At 40.1% G+C, this 22,296-nt stretch overlaps 2 protein-coding genes across 2 annotated transcripts; both read left to right on the top strand.

The window, feature by feature from the left end:
* Positions 1 to 7,244: 7,244 nt before the first annotated feature.
* Positions 7,245 to 11,512, top strand: qrfpra (pyroglutamylated RFamide peptide receptor a). Its single transcript, XM_030772424.1, has 7 exons — positions 7,245 to 7,584; positions 9,192 to 9,350; positions 9,663 to 9,724; positions 10,131 to 10,366; positions 10,802 to 10,899; positions 10,996 to 11,245; positions 11,494 to 11,512. Exons 1-7 carry the CDS (start codon positions 7,245 to 7,247, stop codon positions 11,510 to 11,512), a joined length of 1,164 nt encoding a protein of 387 aa, XP_030628284.1.
* A 2,074-nt stretch (positions 11,513 to 13,586) lies between these two features.
* rps24 (ribosomal protein S24) lies at positions 13,587 to 16,646 on the top strand. Its single transcript, XM_030771628.1, has 5 exons — positions 13,587 to 13,633; positions 14,466 to 14,531; positions 14,661 to 14,870; positions 15,053 to 15,166; positions 16,569 to 16,646. The coding sequence occupies exons 1-5, from the start codon at positions 13,631 to 13,633 to the stop codon at positions 16,569 to 16,571; spliced, it is 396 nt and encodes a 131-aa protein (XP_030627488.1). The 5' UTR covers positions 13,587 to 13,630; the 3' UTR covers positions 16,572 to 16,646.
* Positions 16,647 to 22,296: the final 5,650 nt, after the last annotated feature.

Here is a 22,296-nt window from a genome sequence, read left to right as displayed (position 1 = left end):
ATATTTGCTGTTACAAAGCATTTTGGAACAATTTACATGCACTGTGCACTTGGTTTCTGAACACATTTTTCTTATCACAGTTCCAAGAAGAGTCAGTGAAGTGTCATGTTTAATCGCAGTTTATTTACTGGCAATTATATTCTGCAATAAAAATTAAAGACTATGGGTAAACAAAAAATGCTTTTATGTACACTACCTTGGAGGAAACCATAGCCAACACTGGATCTCACACCAAACATGTTTCGTTGGCTTACTCACAGAGATCATTCTTACCAGATGGATGGAAATAGATGAAACTGGCTTTGCTTTGGGTCAGTAACCTCTAAATACGAAGCTATTGCTTCCAATGATGTGAGTGTAGGTGCTACTGCAGCAGCATCCATCAGAACAGAACTGAAAGTCACAATAGCATCCTGATTTACAGGTTTTCAGTCGAATAGTTCAGGCCACCGAAAGAAACAGCAGCAATGTATGGGTTGTTATAGCTTACAGGTGTTTCCAACCTACGCTTTTTGGAATCTCATCCTCTTCTGTGATTTTGTCGGGATTGTGAGAGTGTGAGGAGTTTCTTTGCTGTCACTGACAGAACTTCATTTGGATCCTTTTCTATCAAAAATCCTACACATAAAGAGAAAAGGCTTAGTTATAATGACCTGAGAGGATTTCTTTTGATGATTTTCTTTGTCTTGTCTGTTTTCTTGTCTGAATATCTGTCTTAAGTCATTAATAGTTCCTGATTTTAAAGGACTAATTTTTAATAATGAGACATCATTCTGAATTGTGTCAGACAGTGACCAAAAGCTCTTGAAAAAGAACTACTGCACACCCTCCATACCCTTGAGAGATTCTCAGAATACAATGGTGTCATTAAAAATTGATGAGCGCTGTGCTCATAGCTATAGCTATAAATTAATTGAGCCCGTTTGTTGATGTGTAGAATGTCTCTCAGTTCGTGTAAAGCCATTAGACAGCTTTTGTTACCCACTGGAGGATTGCTCAGGCCTGAGCGTCTGTCAATTGGCACGACGTGAATGCCATGGCTCAGACGGTTCCCTTTGACAGAGCAGAGCGCTTCTTGATGGTCCTTCTACTACCATCTCATTAGTTCCAGAGTTTGTGGATAAGAGCCCCGGGACATGCCTGAAGTGAGTAGCACAGATATCATCGGTTTTAAATTAAGGACAGCGGTGGAGCAGCGGGCGGAAATTCGCTCGAGCAGAGTCTCAAAACTGCATTCGCTCTGAAATTTGGCTTCCAGTTTGCTCGGCTATCCTGTGCCCTGCGGCAGAAGGTGGTGTGTGATTATTTTTTTGCAATGCACCTTGTGGTTTGGATATGTAGTTCAGAGCGGGTGCACCCCAAACCCCCACTCCCTACCTCCCAAAAAAGGAGGGGAAAAAAATGAGTGAAGTCAGTTTACTTTGAAGTAATCCTGATTCCAGCTGTTGACCACATGTCTAAACATAGCAAATGGATCTCCTCTGATTCTATTGATTGGATCTGATCATTTTCCAATGTATGCGCTGTCTACGGGAAGAAAAACAAAACAAAACTAAACTAAAAAAAACAAATCCAATAGGCGCAGAACATGTACATTACATTGAAAAGTATCTTACAGACACAAGAACATTAGGTTTTAGGGTTGAACTTTCCAGAAAACTGTTGACCTCAGAATTGTAACAGTACATCAAAGGGACTAATAGTGATTCTATCGCTATTCTATCACACTATGATCTAATTCTCCAATACATGACACAAATTAATCATTGGAGCATGGCACACACACCCTGTGTTACCAAGAAAGTGCTAATGGATAATTCCCAGCTCTCCCTTAATGCATGAATAAGGCCATGTGTCATTGCTGGTGAAACTTCAACTTACAGCGTAACATTTGCCACCGATGCATAATCTGGGAACTTGACATCTTCCTGAAATATCATCGTTCGACATAACAGATATTATTTGTGTATGCTGTTGATACATCATAAGTGTATAACCAGTCATTGTCAGAGTCATCGGTAAGATATTCTTTGATTTTGTGCTGACAGTATTCGTTAACAATTTTGGTTCCATAAAAAGTTGGAGGAGTTTTCATATGCCTCACCTTCAGCAGGGGCCCAAAGGAGCCTGAATGTGGAGAGGCATTGCTGGTCCATTTCAGAGTTTCAGAAAGATACTGAAGACCTCTGATAAGCCAGAAAAGTCCAATGTCCTGCAAAAGCCAGTTCTACAAAATCCATTTATTATTTCATTACTTCACGAATGCAACACATTTTATGACAACTTGCTATCACCAGAAAGATTCCTTGTGATATGAAATATACATTAAGTGAGAGCTGCTACAAAACAGACATAAACATTATTTTTTTAAAAAATCACATTCTATTCTGTGACACTGCCTCTAATGGTACTTTCACAAGGAGACCATCCTCTTTATTTTCAAAACATTAATGAAAAACCAGAGTGAATAAAGAAAACCCACGCACAAAATCAAACGCCCCCAGTGTTTCATTTACCCTTTGAGAGACAATGTACACCAGGCATGGTCCTTCCAAGACAGCGTGGGAACAATCTCTGATCGTTTTGTTCACAGAGAAGCATTTGGCTCCACGGTCAGTTGTATTAGTGAAGAGCTTCATATGCTGATACTGGGAGCAGAAAGATACACCTTGGGTGACTGAACATTTGTGCATTCTGCTGTGGGAGACAGTACGTGTTGTGCATAAATGCAAATCTGCCAGCAGCAGCAACAGCACAGTGTCTTAAAGTCAACTGTGGTTCATATGATCAATGTTGAAATTCTACCTGGTTTAGAGCCAAGAGACAATAACTCTTTGCGGTGTAACTCACAAAGTTAATTTGAATATCGTTTTAATCACGAAACTCATAAGATCTCCACAGTTCTTCAAATGACATTTAACGGCACAGTGTTTTATGGGGTTACCTTAGTTCCTTTACCTGCATTCTGTATAATTCAAAGGGTATATGAACAGTGCTGGTTTTCTCAAGGCTGTCACGTTCTGGATAATAGCATTAGTTCAAAATAAATAAATAAAATAAACAAACAAACAAATAAATAAATACATATAGGGGAAACAATTTCATTGTGAGGAGGACTGCAACTCTATAGTTCTGAAACTGCTTTTGTTGATTGTCAGGATGTCTCCATAAAGACTGAATGTGAAAGTACTGCAGTCTAAGGACATAGCAAATACCCCATCAGGGCCGTCATTGGTGATCTCCACTGTCACACTTGCTCTGTATTACTACTCGAATGAAATCCCAGGGTCAGAACAGGAGCCTGCAAACATGAGGACCTTCAGTAAACAAACACATGGCTGCATTTACAAGAAACCAAAAGAAGGATGTCATACAGTGTAGCTGGGAGCCTCTGACCTATGTAAATTCTTCCCTTCAGAACATTCCAGAACAAGGGTGACAAACTCAAGGCCTGCTTGCCGCATAAGACCCTTCCTGTTCTTTCATACGGCCCTCTTAAATATTATCCAAACACATACAATTTGACCCTCAATAACGTAGTTTAAAATTTAACTTCAAATCCCATCATGCAGCGCTACGCGAGAAGCGCCGACACCGTGGGAACGCGACATCTAGGGGGACATCTAGTCATGAAGAGAAGCGCCAAAAAGCGGGCGAATTAAAAAAAAAGCACTTGAATTACAGCAGAATATGTTCACTGTGGCCAAAAGACAGAGATGTTACTGTAAAAGCGACTTTTATCGAATGCCACGATATAGTGAAATCGTCTAGGTCTTTTTCAGAGGGTGCTTTTTTAAAGCAGTGCATGATCAAAGTCTGCGAGGTAGTCTGTCCTGAGAAGAAACAAGAATTTGCGAACATCAGTCTGTCCGGAAATATCGTGGCAGGGAGAGTCAGTTAGCTAGCTAGTAGCATAAAAATACAGCTATCTGAAACAGCAAGCAGATTTATGAGTAGCCATTTAGGCCAAAATTGAATACTTCACTTGCACATACATACATACTCCACTGGCACATAGATACATACTTCACTCGCACATACATATATACTTTAACCGGAAGTTGCTATCACAACATGCCGTTTAAGAGATGGACTTGGAAGCTAATCAGAACTATTAAAATTACCTGCACATTCTTCGTGTTTGCGCCTGTCTGCACCTTCACTAGTAGTCATCGCGGTAGTGTTGTGGTAGCAACTTCCAGTTAAAGTATATATGTATGTGCGAGTGAAGTATGTATGTATGTGCAAGAGAAGTATGTATGTATGTGTGAGTGAATATTCAATTTTGGAGGTATATATGTATGTGCGAGTGAAGTATATATGTATGTGTGAGTGAAGTATGTATGTATGTGCAAGTGAAATATTCAGTTTTGGAAGTATATATGTACGTGCGAGTGAAGTATATATGTATGTGCAAGTGAAGTATATATGTATGTGCGAGTGAAGCATATATGTATATGCGAGTGAAGTATATATGTATGTGCGAGTGAAGTATATATGTATATGCGAGTGAAGTATATATATATGTGCGAGTGAAATATTCAATTTTGGCCTAAACGGCTTCTCATACAGATTCGCTGCATTCTCCCTTGCTGCAGACAAGAGCACAGTCATTAAAGACACAGCCCAGCTGGCGACTTTTATCCTGGGAGTCAACCCAGACCTATCGGCCACTGAGGAGCTGCTGGACATTGCACCCATGTATGGCACAACCAAAGGGAAGGGCATTTTTCATTAGGTGGAGAGGTGCGTGAATAAAATACATTTGCCATGGGACACATTAGTGGGGCTTTTGTTTTTTCACAACACAGGCCTACCTAAACAAAAAAGGGAAGAAAAATACAACAAACAAACAAACAAACAGTCAAAAAAAAAAAGACAGTTAACTAAGTCAACAGAAACAGAAGACCACACAACTCAACATCTTTGCCCCATCCATCCTTTGTTGTAAAATCTAAAGTAAACTACAGTCAATGCAATATAATGGGGTATGGTTGTTTGTTGTTAATTTAACACTATTTAGCCTATTTGGGTGAGAAAGTTTATTTCTTTTTTCTTTTCGCCTGCGGGCGCGACACAAAACTACAATTTGGCGCTTGATCAATTTGAGTTCGATACCCTTGTTCTAGAATATCTGTTTCGACCACTACTGCGGACCAGTGATTCTAAAATATAACCTTTGTCTCACTGACAGAATCTGGTTAAGTATCTCAGTATTTAATACAATATCATTTGAGGAAGTAAAAGAAAAATGTGACGATGAACTTCCTTTGTCAACAATGCCGTTTCCTATGCAGTGTTGATTTTTCGGGAGATTCTTACTGCGCCACGCATGTTACAAAGGCATAACCCGTGACAGGGGTTTAAAAAAAGAAAATTGAGGGTTTCAATCAAAACACCGGCCAACCCTCTGCTATTTGTACATGGATTGATTTTAGAGACAACTACAATGAAATGACTGGGATTATTGTTGTGGACTGTTTTAAAGGTGTGAAGGAGACAACCGAGCACATAATCTACATGCCTGATAAACAGTTCAAATATTACCACTGATTAAACTGAAAAAAAGCGAGCATATTACCCTCCAAATTTCCTAAATCATCCAGAAAAGAGAGAAGGACAAAGATAATCAGATACTCCCAAATATTCCAGGAGCCTCATACCACAGCCAGGAAATATTTAGTGGAGTGGTACTATTTACTGAATCGTCTTGACAAAACCAGTGCGTCTTTGATCACACATCAGAGACATGTATGCTAGGATTAAAGTCCTGTCAGCGACCTTGACCGAGGCACTGGCAAAAAGACCTGGAGCTGGTCCCCGGGCGGCTGCGACCGCCCACCACTCCTAGTATGTGTGCGCGTGTGTGCGCGCTCACTGCTTGCTCACTGGTGTATAGGATGGGTTAAATGCGGAGGCTGCATTTCACCGCTTACCGCTCTGGTGTGAGTGTGTATGAAAAATAAAGTACTTCTTCTACTTTTTCTTCTTCTTCGTCAACAAAACTTTGGTTCAGATTAAAAAAAAAAAACAAAACAGAAAAAACAGAAAAAGAGAAAGAAAAAGAAAAAAGACTGAATGTTCCCCACAGGAAAGAAAGTGATCCTTATTATAGTTTCACTGAAACGTGACAACTGGTGAAAATATAGAGGAGAACTTCGAAGCTTTCGTTGGCGTTGCCTAAGGTGGCAAACAACACTCTGATCTGTTCGTACGTGATTGAGCGTCGCACTCAAATATTACAGGGCAAGAACACGAATTAAATTTAAAAGTGCAGTTCACGGTGACAATAAAAATGCTGATCAAACTGCGTCAGACTGACATATGTAAACAGGGAGGTGAAAGGAAGAGCTGGATCACCTCTGTACGACAGTCCACCAGTCTGAATAGCAAGAAAATATTTATAGTTAATTTATTTATTGTCCAAGAGAATGGTATTTTACTATTCGTCCAGTAAAAATATGCTGTGATCAATTGTTCTGAATAGTGCCGTGCCATAAAGAATACTGGACAGAGAGAAACCTGCTGCATAACCTGACACCCCCCCCCGCCCCCGGCCCTAAACACCAACCCCGTTCCCATCAATGGCCAAAGGGTGTAGCTGGATTATTTAATCACTCATTCGTTGGGACTGTCTGTAGACACATGGATTTCAGTTTTTCAGTTTAACCGACAGCTTGTAGCTATGTATTTTCTGGAGCCAAAATATGAGACAAAAACTATGAAACTCAGAACATAAAATTATCCTATATATAAACCTTTGTGTTACACACACACACACACACACACACAAAAAACCGCGAAAATTGAAACGGTTGATGATGTCGTTTTCTTGTTTAAATTCGTGATTTCATTTTTAATATAAGGTTCAATAGTGGGAAATATGCATTTGAATATAAACTGTTTGTTCCATGTGGCATCCCTTGATCTGTTACCATGACGACTCTTGAAATCTTCGTTCAAACGGGCCATTTAAACTTGGTCCAGAGTAAAATAACAAAAGGAGCATGTCAATAGGATTGCAACGAAACTTACACAGCATCACTGCGCCCTAGAAACGAGTGAAACGCTACTCTTCAGCGTCCTATAAGCAGTGGCAAATCGGTCCGCTTCAGGAAATACATACTAACGTGTACAGAAAGCGTCTCAAGTGCGTTCCCCTTGCTGACACTTGCATTCCGTATGTTTCGCAGAATGCATCAGTTCCTGGTAGAGCTTCAAAAAATTGTGAAAGAAAAATTGCAATGGAAACCATGAAAATCACACCCGATGTGCTGCATCAACTGCTTATTTTCTACAATCTCTCTCGACAGGAGTTTATCGAAACATACAACATTCAGCCTCTGGTTTACATCCCAGAGTTGCCGTCCACCGCCAAAACAACATTTGTGGTCATCTATACCGTGATTTTTCTCTTAGCTTTAGTTGGGAACATTTTGGTTGTTTACATAGTCGTTAGGAGACGCGGGATACAGACTGCTACGAATATTTTTATATGCTCTCTTGCCATCAGCGACCTCCTAATATGTTTCTTCTGCATCCCGTTCACGCTCCTCCAGAACATCTCATCCGAGTGGTTCGGGGGTAAGTTGAAATTCTTTAATTTTTTCCCCCCCGCAAATACTCTCTTCTTATGTTTTCGTGAAGTGACTGTTCTCTGCTTTTTCGTTTGTACAGCACTTTGTAGTGAAAACTATACGTATCATGCATACTTACATGCATTATTCGGTCCGATAGTGCATGAAAGTGTTGGCTGATGCCAGCGAACCAACGTTAACCTTTCCCCATCACTGCTACTTAAAGCTTAATGAAGCATAATTATGATATATATTCCTACGAGGGTTGTGGCGTCTGAATTTACTTCAGTGGCGGTGTATGTCTTTGATCGGTTATTCCTGCTCCCTAAAGTGTAATTAAGGTATAAAGTCCTATTAGGGTTGTGGCGTCTCAGTTTACTTTAGCGGTGATATGTATCTTTGATTATTATTTTGTTATTACTGCGGCAGTTTGCAGAGTGCCTGGCATATCTCTGCGTAATTTTACGTGGCTGTATACGAGTCTTTGAAGTTCGCTGCTGGACATAGCTAAATCGCATTGATAGTCGCCTATGTGTAGTCTTTAGAAGTTTAGAAGATATCGGCCAGTCTTGTGGATTACACTTCAGTCTCCAGAGACAGGTTAATTAGATCAAATAGCCTAACCATTCTCTGAAAGGATTAACTAGTCTAGGATTAACTAACTACACTTTTCCACCCATTTCAACACAAATATATAGGCTACTATGTGTAAATGTTAGGATAAAAATCAGAACATTTTAAGGTGAAAAAGAAGATTTTATCCATTTATTTAATGGAAATGACATTAGTAGTAGTAGCAGTAGTCTTAGTAGTAGTAGTAGTAATAGTAGTCATGTTAGTAGTTGTAGTGGTAGTGTTGTCAGTAATATGCAATTATCAACGGAATAGGCCTATACCTATTAACACTTTTTATTGTTTAGTTTGTCTGTAAGCTATGCTATTTGCCGTGTCATTATTAGCAGCAGGTTGACAGCTGGGAACACTGAACTGCACAGTGTGCTCTTTGTGATCTCCATAGCAACAGCTGGGGATTAGGTCAAACTATTTGCCCCTAATGAACACATTACCATACTATGCTTTGTCCAAATGCTAGTCAAACATCACAGCTTAAGGACACATTCCAAATATGATTTTGGCAGGCACATATAAATCATGACCTTTGGCATCAAAATTCAAAATGTAGAATTTATTTGCTAAAATTAAGCCTCACTTGAGGCTGGAAAGAACTTGGCTCTGTCCTCTGAGAAGCAGTCTGAATCCCCATGCTGAATAACAACCAATCTCCCAGAAATCATTTGTTGACATAAATATGCAGCAGCAGAAAGAACATTTCCAAAGTGAATCACATGTTAAGATCAGATAGCCTAACTATTGGTTGAGATCCGGAACAGTGATGGTTTGAGGAATTATTTACCTCAAACGCTCCCTTGTAAATTTCACCATAACAAGTTCAATGTTTCATCATCAGTTATGGACACGCACTTGCATGGTGAACATTGGTCATAAAGCTGATTAGCGATTAGCTTCACAAAATTAGTGTTGTTGTGGTAGAGTGGTGACCATGAAGAATGATGCTTTTGATAGACGCCTCATTAAGTTTCGTTTGCGTTTCAGGTGTCCTGGTGTGCAAGACCATCCCCTTTGTACAGACCACAGCTATAGTGACTGGGATCCTCACCATGACCTGTATTGCAGTGGAGAGATATCAAGGGACTGTGCACCCTCTGAAAATAAGAAGACAGTGTACACCACATGGAGCTTATAAAATGTTAGGTGCGTCTCTGTCAGTAGTCAGTGCCCTTTTCTCTTGTCTTTTTTTCTTTTTTTTCTGTTATCTCCTTAAGGCTGTTTTTGCAAGCTTACATTGCAATGTGCGACTTGCCATGATATAGAGCCAAAGCCCTCAAGAACTTGATAGAAACAGATATCAGGAATGACTTATTTGAAAGTTCAATCAGCTTTATCGAAACCGAATGCGATTTGACCCCAGTTTTGAAAATGTATTGTTGATCCCCAGGTTGGTCCTAACCTGCTGCTAGATCTGTGAAAAATATATATTGATCTTGAATCTTTCATTTTCATCAGGAGTTGTTTGGATCGCTGCCATGATCGTTGGATCTCCCATGTTGTCTGTTCAACAGTTAGAGGTGAGTGATTATCTGGTTATTAATACATTTGAATCTAGCATCAAGACAAACTATCCCAAAACCTTCCGACCAGTCCTTGTAAGAAGAGATATTGAGTTACATGGCTGCTTACCCATTACAAAGACGTTGTGGGCTTTGGGGTTCTCATGAGAGCAGAGAGCATTTTTACTTACTTGCAAAAGTGTGGTCTCTCCCAAGTAGACAGTAGTCATAAAAGGGATGTGTTAGGTTATGAAAGTCTATATGCATTCAAGCCACAGGGAGCTCAAATGCATGACAAATCCGTTAAACCTGCCAAGGGTAAATAAATCTGTTAAGTTATATAACGTTTTCCCACCCAGCTGAATCGCGCTGTCTCTCATCGAACCCATTTAGGGTGTTCTTCGCCTCTCTCTGTGTTTTCTAGGTGAAATACGACTTTCTGTACGAGCTCAGCCATGTGTGCTGTCAGGAGCGCTGGAGGTCGGTCGCCCTCAGGAAGCTGTATGCCACCTTCATCTTGGTGGCCCTCTTTCTCCTCCCCCTGGCAGTCATGCTAGTGCTCTACACCAGGATAGGCATAGAGCTCTGGATTCGCAAAAGAGTTGGAGACTCCTCTGTCCTAAACACCATGAACCGCAGAGAAGTGGATAAAATATCCAGGTAAGTGCCGACAGGGTGAGGGCGCGTTTTATTCGTTGAATTGCCTTCAGTCGGTCCATCACTTTCATTTCGCTTTGACCAAAGATCAGTAAATTCTAAAAAAAAAAAAAAAAAAAAAAAAAAAAGAAGTGTTTTGAAGAAGTAAAAGAAGTAAAACACCACATGGCAACTAAAGAGTTTATTCATTCTTTTGTGGATTTTTGTTCCTGCTAAAGAATTTCTGAGGCTTGTCTTAATTTATGTGTCATCTTGATCATCTGAGATGGTATGGTTGGTTGACTCCTTGTTCAGCTATCTTAAACAATTTACAAACCCACCAAACTCAGCATTAAAGCAAACCCATTTTTTTCGTGACGAACATAATATTAGAAACTATTAACAAATACCTCTTCACTGATCGACTGCTTTTTCATTTGATGCTACTCACTGGACCAGAAAGAAACGGCGTGCCATCAAGATGATGATCATCATTGTTGTGCTCTTCACAGTATGCTGGGCTCCTTTCCATACAGTACACATGCTCTTTGAGTATGGTAAGAAAAAAAAATCAAAGTATTCAGTAGCATTTCCTATGTGACTGATCAGCGCAGATTCCATTAGTTACGGTCATTTAACCATTCTTATTGCAGATTACCTGGATGGGGCGTACGATGACGTCACAGTCAATATGATCATCGCCGTGACGCAGGCCATCGGCTTTTCCAACTCGATCAATAACCCGATCGTTTACGCTTTCATGAACGAGAATTTTCAGAAGAACTGCATATCAACCTTTGCACGCTGCCTGAGGAAGCCTTCCAAACGTGTTGGTGTCCTAGAAAAATCAATGCTGCACATACATTTCTCTAAGTCTGTCAAACAAGACACCATGGAGGACACGTATGCGATACAGACCGGAATACTCACAGTAGACAATGGTACCTCAGCAGTGGCACAAACAGGCACATCTGTGTCCTTCATAGAGGAACAAATTTCTGTTGTTAATAGTTAGATACATATTGTAAGTATTTGAGAAAGCGTGCTCATCTCGCATGCTTTTTCAACGAAAAACTTCAGAAATCAATTCCACAGAAGTGTTGGAAGGGGGGCGTTGTTATTTTCTTCTGACCCTAATCTCACACCTACAGCAGTGAAGTGCGGACGTGAAAGCGGAATGGATTATCGCAGCATTCCTATTCTCACTGGGTGCGACATTCCTAACGACGCTGATAGACTTTTGCAGCACTAAATATGAAACATTGTCGTGTAGTAACAAAATATAACAGGATTTTATAAGCCTACATATAGGTAGGCTACAGCCTATGGTCTGAACACTTGTGATTGAACACTTGGTGATTATGTTAAGATAAATGAAGAAGCCATGACAATAACTTCTGATGGAGGAAACAGACCCATTTAGGCTATTGTCTAAAGGTTATAAAAGATGTGTCAAAGGATATTACTTTTTTATTGAGCAAATAGCATATTTACATGTACTTTCAATGGGAAACCCGCCGCAGGAAAAAAAAGACATGAGGAGGAGAAGCGCTTCAATACTGAAGCCCGTTTCCGCCACTTGGAAAAAAAAAAAATCAAGTCACATAGTATGTAATAATAATGACAACATATCTCATAATTATGACTTACTATCTCACAGAACATATCTCATAACAATGACGTTGTATCCCATAATTATGACTTACTATCTCATAGAACGGATATCATAATTACGACTTTGTATCCCATAATTATGATTTACTATATCATAAACCGTATCTCAGTTATGCCTTTGTATCTCATAATTAGTCATGATTGTGAGATACTAAGTCATAATTATGAGATATGTTCTCATGATTATGACATACTATGTGACTTTATTTTTTCAAGTGGCTTCCATTGTGCAAAGCGACGCGTTTTCGGCGTCTGGTCTGAAACAGGCATGAAACAATGGCAACTTTCCAAAAGTGACGTTTCAAAGCTGATGCCCACTTTCTTAGCCGAATGAACAAATGTGAGAGGAACTGACCAGGGGCAGGAAGTTCTTTTGTTTCAACGCCAGCACAAACAGAAAGATACAATGCACTATGATCGTGTCCAGTCCTTCCGGCGTAGCTAACAAGCTTTCATCCTGATGGCATGGAAACATTATCATTGCGATAAAAGGTAAAAATGGACAGGGATAGTGTTAAACTAAAAGCTTTCGATAATAACTCCATAAAACGGTTAATTTTATAAAGGAGAGGCTCGTATTCAATTGGGCACATAAAGGATGACCAACCGATGACAGTCATCGATGACAGTTGTTTGAAAGTTTATTTTGGACGGGTCTTCGAAAGCATTAAATTTACTCGCAATTAGCGTAGTGTCCTGGAACGGAACAGTGCAGTGGGTTTTCTCTTCCATATTCGCCTTTATGTTTAGATATGCAACTCATAACTGTCCTGTTGACTTGAGATCAAATTCAAGGCAATAGTACGTGAAATAACATTTTTTTGTACACTAACAAAATACTGACCTGTTTGGCCGTCAAGAATTGCTGCAAGCCAAAAAGAAAGAGAAAAAAATAACATTTTGTGGAGAAAACGTGTCAGATCATCATTGTGAAAACATGACATCCCTTCTCAGTATCCCACCACATTATCCTTACCTTAACGCAGCAGTATTACGGAGATGTCACATTACTGCCCCCTAGTGGAGAGGTAAAAAGAGTTTTCTTTCACGCTGGCATGTACCACTTAAATGGATACCAATCAAAACGATAAGTAATAAATGGGTTTACTCGTTTGAGTGACATTGGGTATATATATGAAAAAACAAAAAAGAGATATCCAAACTGAGATGTTTCAACGTTTGTGGTTGTAGACTTCGCATCCATACTTCAACTGTCAAAAGAATGCAAACAGTTTATCTCTAAAGAAAAAAAAACTTTTCACAATGTTTAATTTTGTGTTTTCGAATATAGTTTTTAACATGACCACATATAATTCTATACTAAATATACAAAAATAATTTGCAACCACGTTTTCTCATGATATTAAGACACTAGGTGATCGAATAGAACTTTCACTGCCTCATTAACAGCATTTTTAATTTGATGCTCTTCAAAACGTGCTGCTGATCTCGGAGAAACTCATCTTCAGTTGCTGTCATTGTAGACTGTCTGGCCCCCGTTTTACATTTTCATTCAGGCAGTATTCAAACCTACCCTTCCTCTGTTCAGGCATATCGTTGGCCACCTTCGGGTCCTTCTTCCTTTTCCACAGCTCTGAGCAAGCTGACGCCAAGATGGTGAGTTTTCGAGTATTATATATCGATTAAAATCGCTGCCCATCCTTGCCATCCTATAAGAACATTGTTATAAACTCGTGTATAAAGAATTTTGAGACTGATTATTGAAGTAATACGATGTTATTGTTGCGGTAAATGCTCCATTATGCATCTTTTTTAGAAGTTCTTTGCCAAGCGCCAGTGGCCCTACAATGAAGGAGCTTTCTGTCTCTGTACTTTGTATGAATAAAATGTGTTAAATAAGTCTATGCACGCTGTACTTTAAATCGTATTTACAGTGCTGAAATCGTTTATTAGACACAGGAACTGCAACCCTCCAGAAGTCTATGGTTTTCCAGTCAGACGTGGGTGTCTGCTAACATGCTAACTAAGCTCAGTTTTCATGAGCATTCGCGGTCAACTCGGTTTACACTTCACGTGGTTTTGATCTGTTCCTCAACAGTGGAATAAGTGCTTTGTACAATGCACAATTACGGCTCCGCTTAATAATGTGTGCTTGTCATGACCGTAACGTCCCGAGGATGCTAGCTTTTGTAGCAACGTTGAACAGGTAGTGAGTGGTCAGGTACAGGGTTGTTCGTTAGCTGCTTGGGTTGTTAGCATTACCTATCACAGTGTTAAACCAAGACCACAGGCGAAACGTTATAGAAAGAACTGGTTGTAAGATGGTTGGATAATATGAGACATGTAGTGGTAAAACAGCGTTTTAGCCAGTTAAGTCTAAAGACGGTGTAAGAGTTAGGAGCCATGGGTTTCCATCTTGGAGGTGTATGCAGCAGTCTGTGTGCTGTAACATGTCTAATGTGATCGATCTTGCAAATCCACCTTTCAGAACGACACAGTTACTGTGAGGACCCGGAAGTTCATGACGAACCGCTTGCTTCAGAGGAAGCAGATGGTGAGTACCATGGCGACGTTTTGTGTCTGAAGCTGTCGCCCTTAATTCGTATTGTTCTGTAACTGCTCAAGTGGCGGGCAGAACTCTTCCCCCCCGTCTTTGGTCTGACGCGCGTGAACTCTGTCGCAGGTTGTCGACGTCTTGCACCCGGGCAAAGCCACAGTCCCCAAGACTGAGATCAGAGAAAAACTGGCCAAAATGTACAAGACCACCCCTGACGTGGTGTTCGTCTTCGGCTTCAAGACTCAGTTCGGTGGCGGCAAGACGACGGGGTTCGCCATGGTCTATGACTCTCTGGACTACGCCAAGAAGAACGAGCCCAAATACAGACTGGCCAGGGTAAAGAGCACCTACGCATCTCTAGCTTGTGTACATGTAATGAACAGAGGTCATTTCTCAAGGGAAGGGAATACAGGTGTATGAGTATCGCCTGCCTCTGTGAGATGATGGAATTAATTTATTTGGCCGAAATGCCCTGACGTAAATAATTCAGTGTTTTCTCCTGCATCTGCTCTCGACAGCACGGGCTTTACGAGAAGAAGAAGACGTCCAGAAAACAGCGCAAGGAACGCAAGAACAGAATGAAGAAAGTACGAGGCATCAAAAAAGCCAGTGTTGGTGCTGCTGGCAAGAAGGTAATGTGCTGTTTATGGCCTGGTGTGTGCTATTTACAACCCCCTCCCCAAACAAGCTGCACAGTGTCATTTTATGTTGCTGTCCATCTATTTTGAGTTTCTTTTGAGCCAAGACTGCACTTTTAATTTATGTTTCAATTTGTCATCTCTCCTCATCAAATGTTCTTCGGGAGTATAGAAGGTAATCGTTTTCATACGTAGACTAACTTGTTGTGAAGAAACCTTGTAGGAGTAATGCCCTAAGCTAACTCTCCATTCCTTATGATGCCACAACCCAACTATGATGCCGTAGTTCACTGAGCGTACAGTTCAGTTTGAATTTACAATATACAGCACTGTTTGTGTTAAGATCTGAACACCCAGGTACAACTAATGAAGTGTGCCTGAGATGTGCACTAACCGTGTTCAGGTAAACCTGTTAGTGTAGTGTGGTACTTAGACCAGTCTAAATGAGAACGATCCTGGCACTGCTATCTGAAAGATTAACTCACACACTTACACGTGCAAACCCTGTAGAGGTCCAGATTGAGACGCGATTCTCAGTTTCCGTTTGGGTTTCCTCTCCTTGTCTGAAGAGACATGTTAATGTTTCAGATAGCAATTCTAGGGACATTAAAGTTAAACAAAAGCTCATTTTTTTCCATCTTTTGCTCCCCCCCCTTTTTTTATTTTGCTTCCTCCGGATGATATCAGAAATGAGATGTCCACAGGTAGAGCTGAATCGGCATGGTGTGCTGATTGTGTGCTATTTGTATTTCATGTTCCTTTCCTAGGAAGAGCTTTGCATGTTCATACCCAATGCCCTACTTTTCCTCACAGATAAGTTAGCCTGATAGACAGGACAAAGTGTTTCTCACACGCTCTTACAATACTGGCAAAATAATGTACGCCATCTTGCATAGTGTGTATTTTAGCTTAGTAGGAGTTCCAGCAACAGGAAGCACAAAGCTTGAATTGGGAATCTCTCGCTAACCACAGTAATTGCTGTACTGTACAAGTCAATGCATAAGTAATTTGAATTTGTACAAGCCACTAATCCAGAGCATGTTACATGTGGGTGTATGTCATTCTTAGATTTTATTCTCAAGATTAAGACAGTTCAGAGAAGCCACTGAAACGCATGTCTGCTTGCGTGTAATCAGTCACCCGTTGAGAGATCTGTAATCTAAACCTGTCCCTGGGTTACTCCACTCCTGAAGTCTTTAAAAGATAATAGTGTGTAGCACAGCCCATGTAGGTTTATATCATTTCAGTGTTGGGCTGTTTTCCATGGTTTGTTAGTGTCCAGTACATAGTTGCAGTAAACCCCCACCCCCGGTAGTTAATTTTACCCTTTGATGGTTACTCTGGTTTTCATGACACAATTCTTAACTTTTTTTTCTTGTGTTTTTTTTTTCTACAGTGAGACTGTCAGGGGAGACCATCGTCCTGAAAATGTTCTTGTATATTGTCATCGAATAAATTTAAAAAAAATTTGGAACCTGTGGTTGCGTCTGTTGAATATAATTTTATGTGAGTTGATTGTTCGTGCATGAGTGTGAAAACTGGAAACCTAACAAATGGTGCTTTAGCATGAAGCACTCTCTGTAGGCACCATGAAAATCCATGCGTTCGCAGTTTGTAACTGTGATGGTGGAAAATATCCTTTCTTGGTGTTGGAGTTTGTCTCGGTGTCAGGGTGTGACGCGATTCTGGCTCTCTGGCTCTCTGGCTATAGCACTGGTACAGCCCAGGTAATTTTATGAGGAATTATGTTTTGTTTAAGAAGGGTCATATTCCACAAGAGATACCTGACCTGCACTGTGGATGTTTAAGTGCAAGCGGAACAGATGGAAAAACAACAACAACAAAAAAAACAAGTACCGGCCCAGATCCACAACATTACTTATACAAACACAGACACTGTAAAACCTTGGCATTAGATAAACATTTCATTTTTTTCACTTCACTTTCACTTCAGTTGGTAAATAAGTAAAAATATATTTGAACCATTTAATTTGTGCAGTAATAGTAACACAAATTTATTTAGAGTCCAGTATCACTATATATAGTCTCAAAGGGCTTTACATGTCTATAACAAAGTCAAATCAAAATGAGATAAGTCTTAAGTCTGATTTTAAAGGTATGCAGAGAGTTTGCCTCCCTAACTTCTGTAGGTAAACCATTCCAGAGGAAGGGAGAGCAGTAGTACTGCTCTACAAAGGAAAAGCACTTTAAACTGAGTACTCTGTCCAAACGAACCTGGGTCGACTCATTCTACCAATGAAACAGTGTAATGTTAAGCAATAATACGTTTATTTAGAGCCCAATATCACTATTTATAGTCTCAAAGGGCTTTACATGTCTATAACAAAGTCAAATCAAAATTATATTATCCATAAGTTTGAGAAAATAGATAAGTCTTTAGTCTTGTTTTAAAGGTATTGAGAGAGTTTGCCTCTCTAACTCTATTATTATTATTATTATTATTATTATAATATTAAGTGTGATAAACAACTGAATAGTGCAATAGCATTAGCTAGATAGCAAATAAAACAAAAGAACATCTTACCTGCCCAAACCTGTAGGTCGGCTTGCAAACCGCAGACACTTATCTGAGATACCTCAATATCTAACCGGATAGTTTGGAAAAACAAACAAAAAACAACACCCCAGTGCAGCAGATTTGCAAACCGCAGACAGTTATCTGAGATACCTCAATATCTAACCGGATAGTGTGGAAAAATGAACAAAAAACAACAGCCCAGGGCAGTAGATTTGAACAAAGTACAATCACTGCAACTGAACAGTTAAATGTCATGTTTGAGTAGAGAGTTATCATGCGTGCAAAACAAACCCTAGTTTGGTCATATGTCAGTGATCAATGTTGATCATGTTGTATTGGAGCAAGGTGTTGGCACAGATCCAGTGTAATTTAAGTCTGTGGTCAGTTACATTAGGTTCATGTGCTGGCTTTTGCAAACCATTAAAGTCTTAATAAATTGCATTTGGATGCTGGCTCTGACTGACCGGGGAGTTTGTGTTAAAAAAGCATCGAGTGGGTTTTCGCTGCCGTGTAAAAACCGTGACTGAACGCTGAAAACTTCAGAGGCTGTATCCTTGACCAGTAAACCAAAATGTGCAGGTAGTTTCATCGGGGGCGTGCCAGTCGGCCTCTTTGCTGCAATGCTTTTTCGTTCCTTTTCTCCTCTGTCCCGCCGTACTCTCACTGACTGCTGCTCCTGTATGAGAAAACCCGACTAATGTCCATCTGGAAAAGTATGAATACTTCTGAAATGGTTCCTTTTTAAAAAAAACAAAAAAAAAAAAAACATGTTAGGCATGTGCAATGTAAGATGCGATCACCTGGTTATAAATAACTGATTCATTGACACCATCTGTGGATGCGCTGTATGACAGCTTGTTGCTTTGTGTTATCTGCTCTGTGCATGTTGGCATATGAAAAATTACCCCCATTTCTCTGTACTTCGTTGTCTACAACAAACAAATCAACAAACTGACTTTACTTGTCACACACAGACACGCAGTGAGCAGTGAAATGGAGCCTCTGCATTTAACCTGTCCCAACACCAGTGAGCACACACATGTCATATGAACGAGGAGCAGTGTCAGCCACTGTTGGCGCCGCCTGGGGAGCAACTCCAGGTCTAGTAGTGTGTTGTGTAGCATAAGATTTCAACTGCTGGTGTGAAAAAAGAAAAATCGCTCCACGATGAATACCTCTCCTTTGCGATCTTGCTCATGTACAGAAAATTGCAACTGGAAAACTCAATCAAATTGTGGGAAAGACAAACACTGTACATACTGATGTACGTACATGGAGAACCTTATTCTTCTCGAGTCACCTGCTGCTCATTCACATTCTACCAAACCTGTGTTACTATGTGTCTCCGTCATACTGCCCCTTCCACTCAGGACATACTACAATGACATCCAAAAAAAGGTCAACGCAGCATAGATAGATAGATACATAGACAGACAGACAGGCAGACAGACAGATAGATAGATAGATAGATAGATAGATAGATAGATAGATAGATACTTTATTGATCCTGAAGGAAATTTAGGTATCCAGTAGCTCCATATGATACAAGTTAATACACACAATAAAGTTCAGCAATACACACAGTAGAAAATAAATAAAAACAAAAATACAATAAAGACATTTACCTGGATACAATAAAGACATATACCTGAATAAAGACATTGTCCATACATGGGATACTAAGGCTTGAGCTACAGGGTTCTGTACTACTGTACTTGCAGCTGTAGTTTTCACTATAATTGATGTGGACGACCACATCCCTCTCGGTCAGGCCCTCCCTCAGTGACTTCAGCCTCTGAAACTGGTGCTGGATGCTGGATGTTATACACATGAATGGTGAACTTGTCTAGGTGTTCTTGTGCAAGGTCAGCAAGTTTTTCTATTGACGTGTGCTTCTTCTCAAGTCTGGTGTTTTTGACTTCAGTCTCCCCCAGTACACCATCTCTTCCTTTTTTTCCATCACTTGAAACATCTGGGTGACTCACTTGTCCCAGGAAATAATGTTTCCTTTAGTTGAGGGATCAATGGCTGTAGGGAAGGTTTTTCCTTGACATTTAATGCACCTTCTGTACATGAAATTCCATGTTGCTTGTACTTCAGAGACAAGACTCAACAATCTGAGTTGTAGATGGGGTTGCATGAATGCCAGGTTAGTGAAGCTTCTTCATCTTAAAATCAAAATTCTCGTGGATCTCACAAGCACATGTTTGTCTTTGTGAGACATTAGGTTTAATAATCCAGAAAGGCTTTAGTCTGCAGAACTGAGCCCTGGACAGCTTGTGCCGTGAATTTTGTGTGGAGTCTCCATGCCCTCTTCCGGAATACTTGTCCCTTCTTACGGGCCTCCCTAGTTTTGCCATTAATGACGGTTGAGTTGTTATTCTGGTGCAGGAAACGGCTCACGAGATGTCCCATCAGCCATCTCTGGCCGTTGTTGGGTCTTGGGGTCTCTCCAGTGGGTGGCTCTCTTCTGACAGGGCTGGTCCTTTTTCTTTTTCTTGCAGCCTTCTAAATTGCTTCTTTTGATTACAAATTTCTCTGGCCTTGATTTCAGGTTTCTGGTCTCCTTCGATTTCAACCTCAGTGAGGTTGTCATCGCCTTCCTTTTTCTTCCCGCTTTGGGGGTGGAGGTCTGCACTTAAGTCGGGAAGTTGAATGGCAGTTGAGGGGGGCTTGGTGCTACCTGTACATCTTGTACCTGTACCTGTACCTGTACAACATCTAGCTTGTTGATGGAGGAAGGGGTCAGATTGCATTCAGGGTTTTCTTTTTAGCATAACACCTTGCTGAATTTTCTCTGTTTTTTTTTCATTTTTTCCCCCACTTTTTTTCTTTTCGTGTTGTTTAATGGTAAGATCTTCTGGGTTTTTTTCACTATTCCATTTTGTTTTCTTCTCTAATACCTGAAAGTGCAATACATATTATCAGAATGTAGTTTCCCTCTATAATACTTACAATCTAATGCCGTTTGACTAATTTATTAATATGACACCCCACCAAATGCACAGTGAGTGAATGAGAGATCAACGTATAACAACCAATGGGACTCAATTCAACAAAGCTAACATGTAATAACATGTTAGATAACATGTAACAACAGCTACACATGACAAGACCTGCTCAACACTCTCTCTATGACTTTTCTGACTCCTTACCTCTCTTTTTCCTTCCCCCTGTACTCCTCCAGGAGTTCTGGGTTGCTGTAAATCCTCTCTCTTTTTTAACCTAGCACTTGCTGCAGCTTTATTTTTTGCACAAGTTTTAATCCTGCGATACAAATCAGGAAACCTTCAAGTTAATATGTTAATCAATTCAGTGGTAGACCTGTAGGTGGCGCTACAGGCACTACAATGCCCAGCTAAAATGGCACCATCAGATTTTGTTTAGCATGTGAAAATGAGCATGTGTGCTACACTGAAAAATGAAATGTTCCATCTACTTAATTTAATTGTGGAGAGTTTTTTCCATGAAAATAACTCATGTTCCCTCAAAGTTAAGTAATTTTGTTGATCTAACAAAATTAGGATAGATAAAATGAATGTAATTTACTGTTGTAACTTCAGTTTAATGTGATCAAGTTAGATAAACGTGATTTATGCTAGACCTGACCGGGAATTGAATCCGGGACCTTCTTGCTGGGAGGTGGCAGCGCTACCCACTGCGCCACCATGCAAATCACAGAATAAATGGACACACATTTGAAACGTTGCCACACAGCAGAATGAGGTACATCACACACATAAGTGGCGCAAGTGCACAGTGGCATAAGGAATAAATAAACATGTAAATATAAACCTAAAGACAGATTCTTTGACATTTAAATGGAAAACCAAACTTGATTTATTTGCTTTAAATATACAAATCGCAAATTCAAGTTATTTCAACTTCATTCATTTGCTTTAAATTTACAAATCACAAATTCAAGTTATTTCAGCTTGATTTATTTGCTTTAAATATACTATTGAGGCCTCTACTCAAAACGCTGGGGCCTACTATACATCCGGTGTGATCATAGACCTATAGGTGGCGCTACATGCTCCTACAATACCCAGATAAAATAAAATATAAAACATTAACTCACTTACAGAAAGGTAAATTACCACTACTGCAACAGCGATTCTTGCTACCGCAACAGGCGTCACAGTGTAGCAGTATATGAGATGTGTGTTGCGGAGGATGAGAGCAGCTAGCATATTTTGCTAATAACGGAGAAGCCATTATGACTCAGCAAAAAGTTTGTCATTTGTCATTTGTCATGACACAAAAAAAGATGTAATTTGAAAATGACATTATGTATTATGCCTCATATCTTACTTTACTTCAAGACAAAAGTTTCTTGGTGCGACTTGGACACATCATTAGTGATGAACCCAGGGTCAAAGGGTGTTTTGGGTATCCCCATTTAGGGATACATAACGACAGCGTTTTTTCCCCCATAGTTTTTCCCTCGAAGGTGTTACGGGCCAGATTAAAATATTATGCAGGCCAGTTCTGGCCCACGGACCGTATGTTGCCTGTGTGTGAGCTTGGGCCTGTCACCAAAAATGGATCTCTACAAGCAACTGGATCTGGTGATACATTGTGT

Source organism: Chanos chanos, chromosome 4, assembly GCF_902362185.1.
Source record: "Chanos chanos chromosome 4, fChaCha1.1, whole genome shotgun sequence".
Classification (NCBI taxonomy): domain Eukaryota; kingdom Metazoa; phylum Chordata; class Actinopteri; order Gonorynchiformes; family Chanidae; genus Chanos; species Chanos chanos.
The sequence above is the reverse complement of the archived record's forward strand: the minus strand, read 5'-3'. Positions and strand labels throughout refer to the sequence as shown.

Coding starts and splice junctions, on each gene's coding strand:
- qrfpra (XM_030772424.1), top strand. CDS start 7,245: ATGGAAACCATGAAAATCACACCCGATGTGCTGCATCAACTGCTTATT. Junction 7,585..9,191: donor CTCATCCGAGTGGTTCGGGG/GTAAGTTGAAAT, acceptor TTTGCGTTTCAG/GTGTCCTGGTGTGCAAGACC. Junction 9,725..10,130: donor TGTCTGTTCAACAGTTAGAG/GTGAGTGATTAT, acceptor TGTGTTTTCTAG/GTGAAATACGACTTTCTGTA.
- rps24 (XM_030771628.1), top strand. Junction 14,532..14,660: donor TGCTTCAGAGGAAGCAGATG/GTGAGTACCATG, acceptor ACTCTGTCGCAG/GTTGTCGACGTCTTGCACCC. Junction 14,871..15,052: donor CCAAATACAGACTGGCCAGG/GTAAAGAGCACC, acceptor TGCTCTCGACAG/CACGGGCTTTACGAGAAGAA.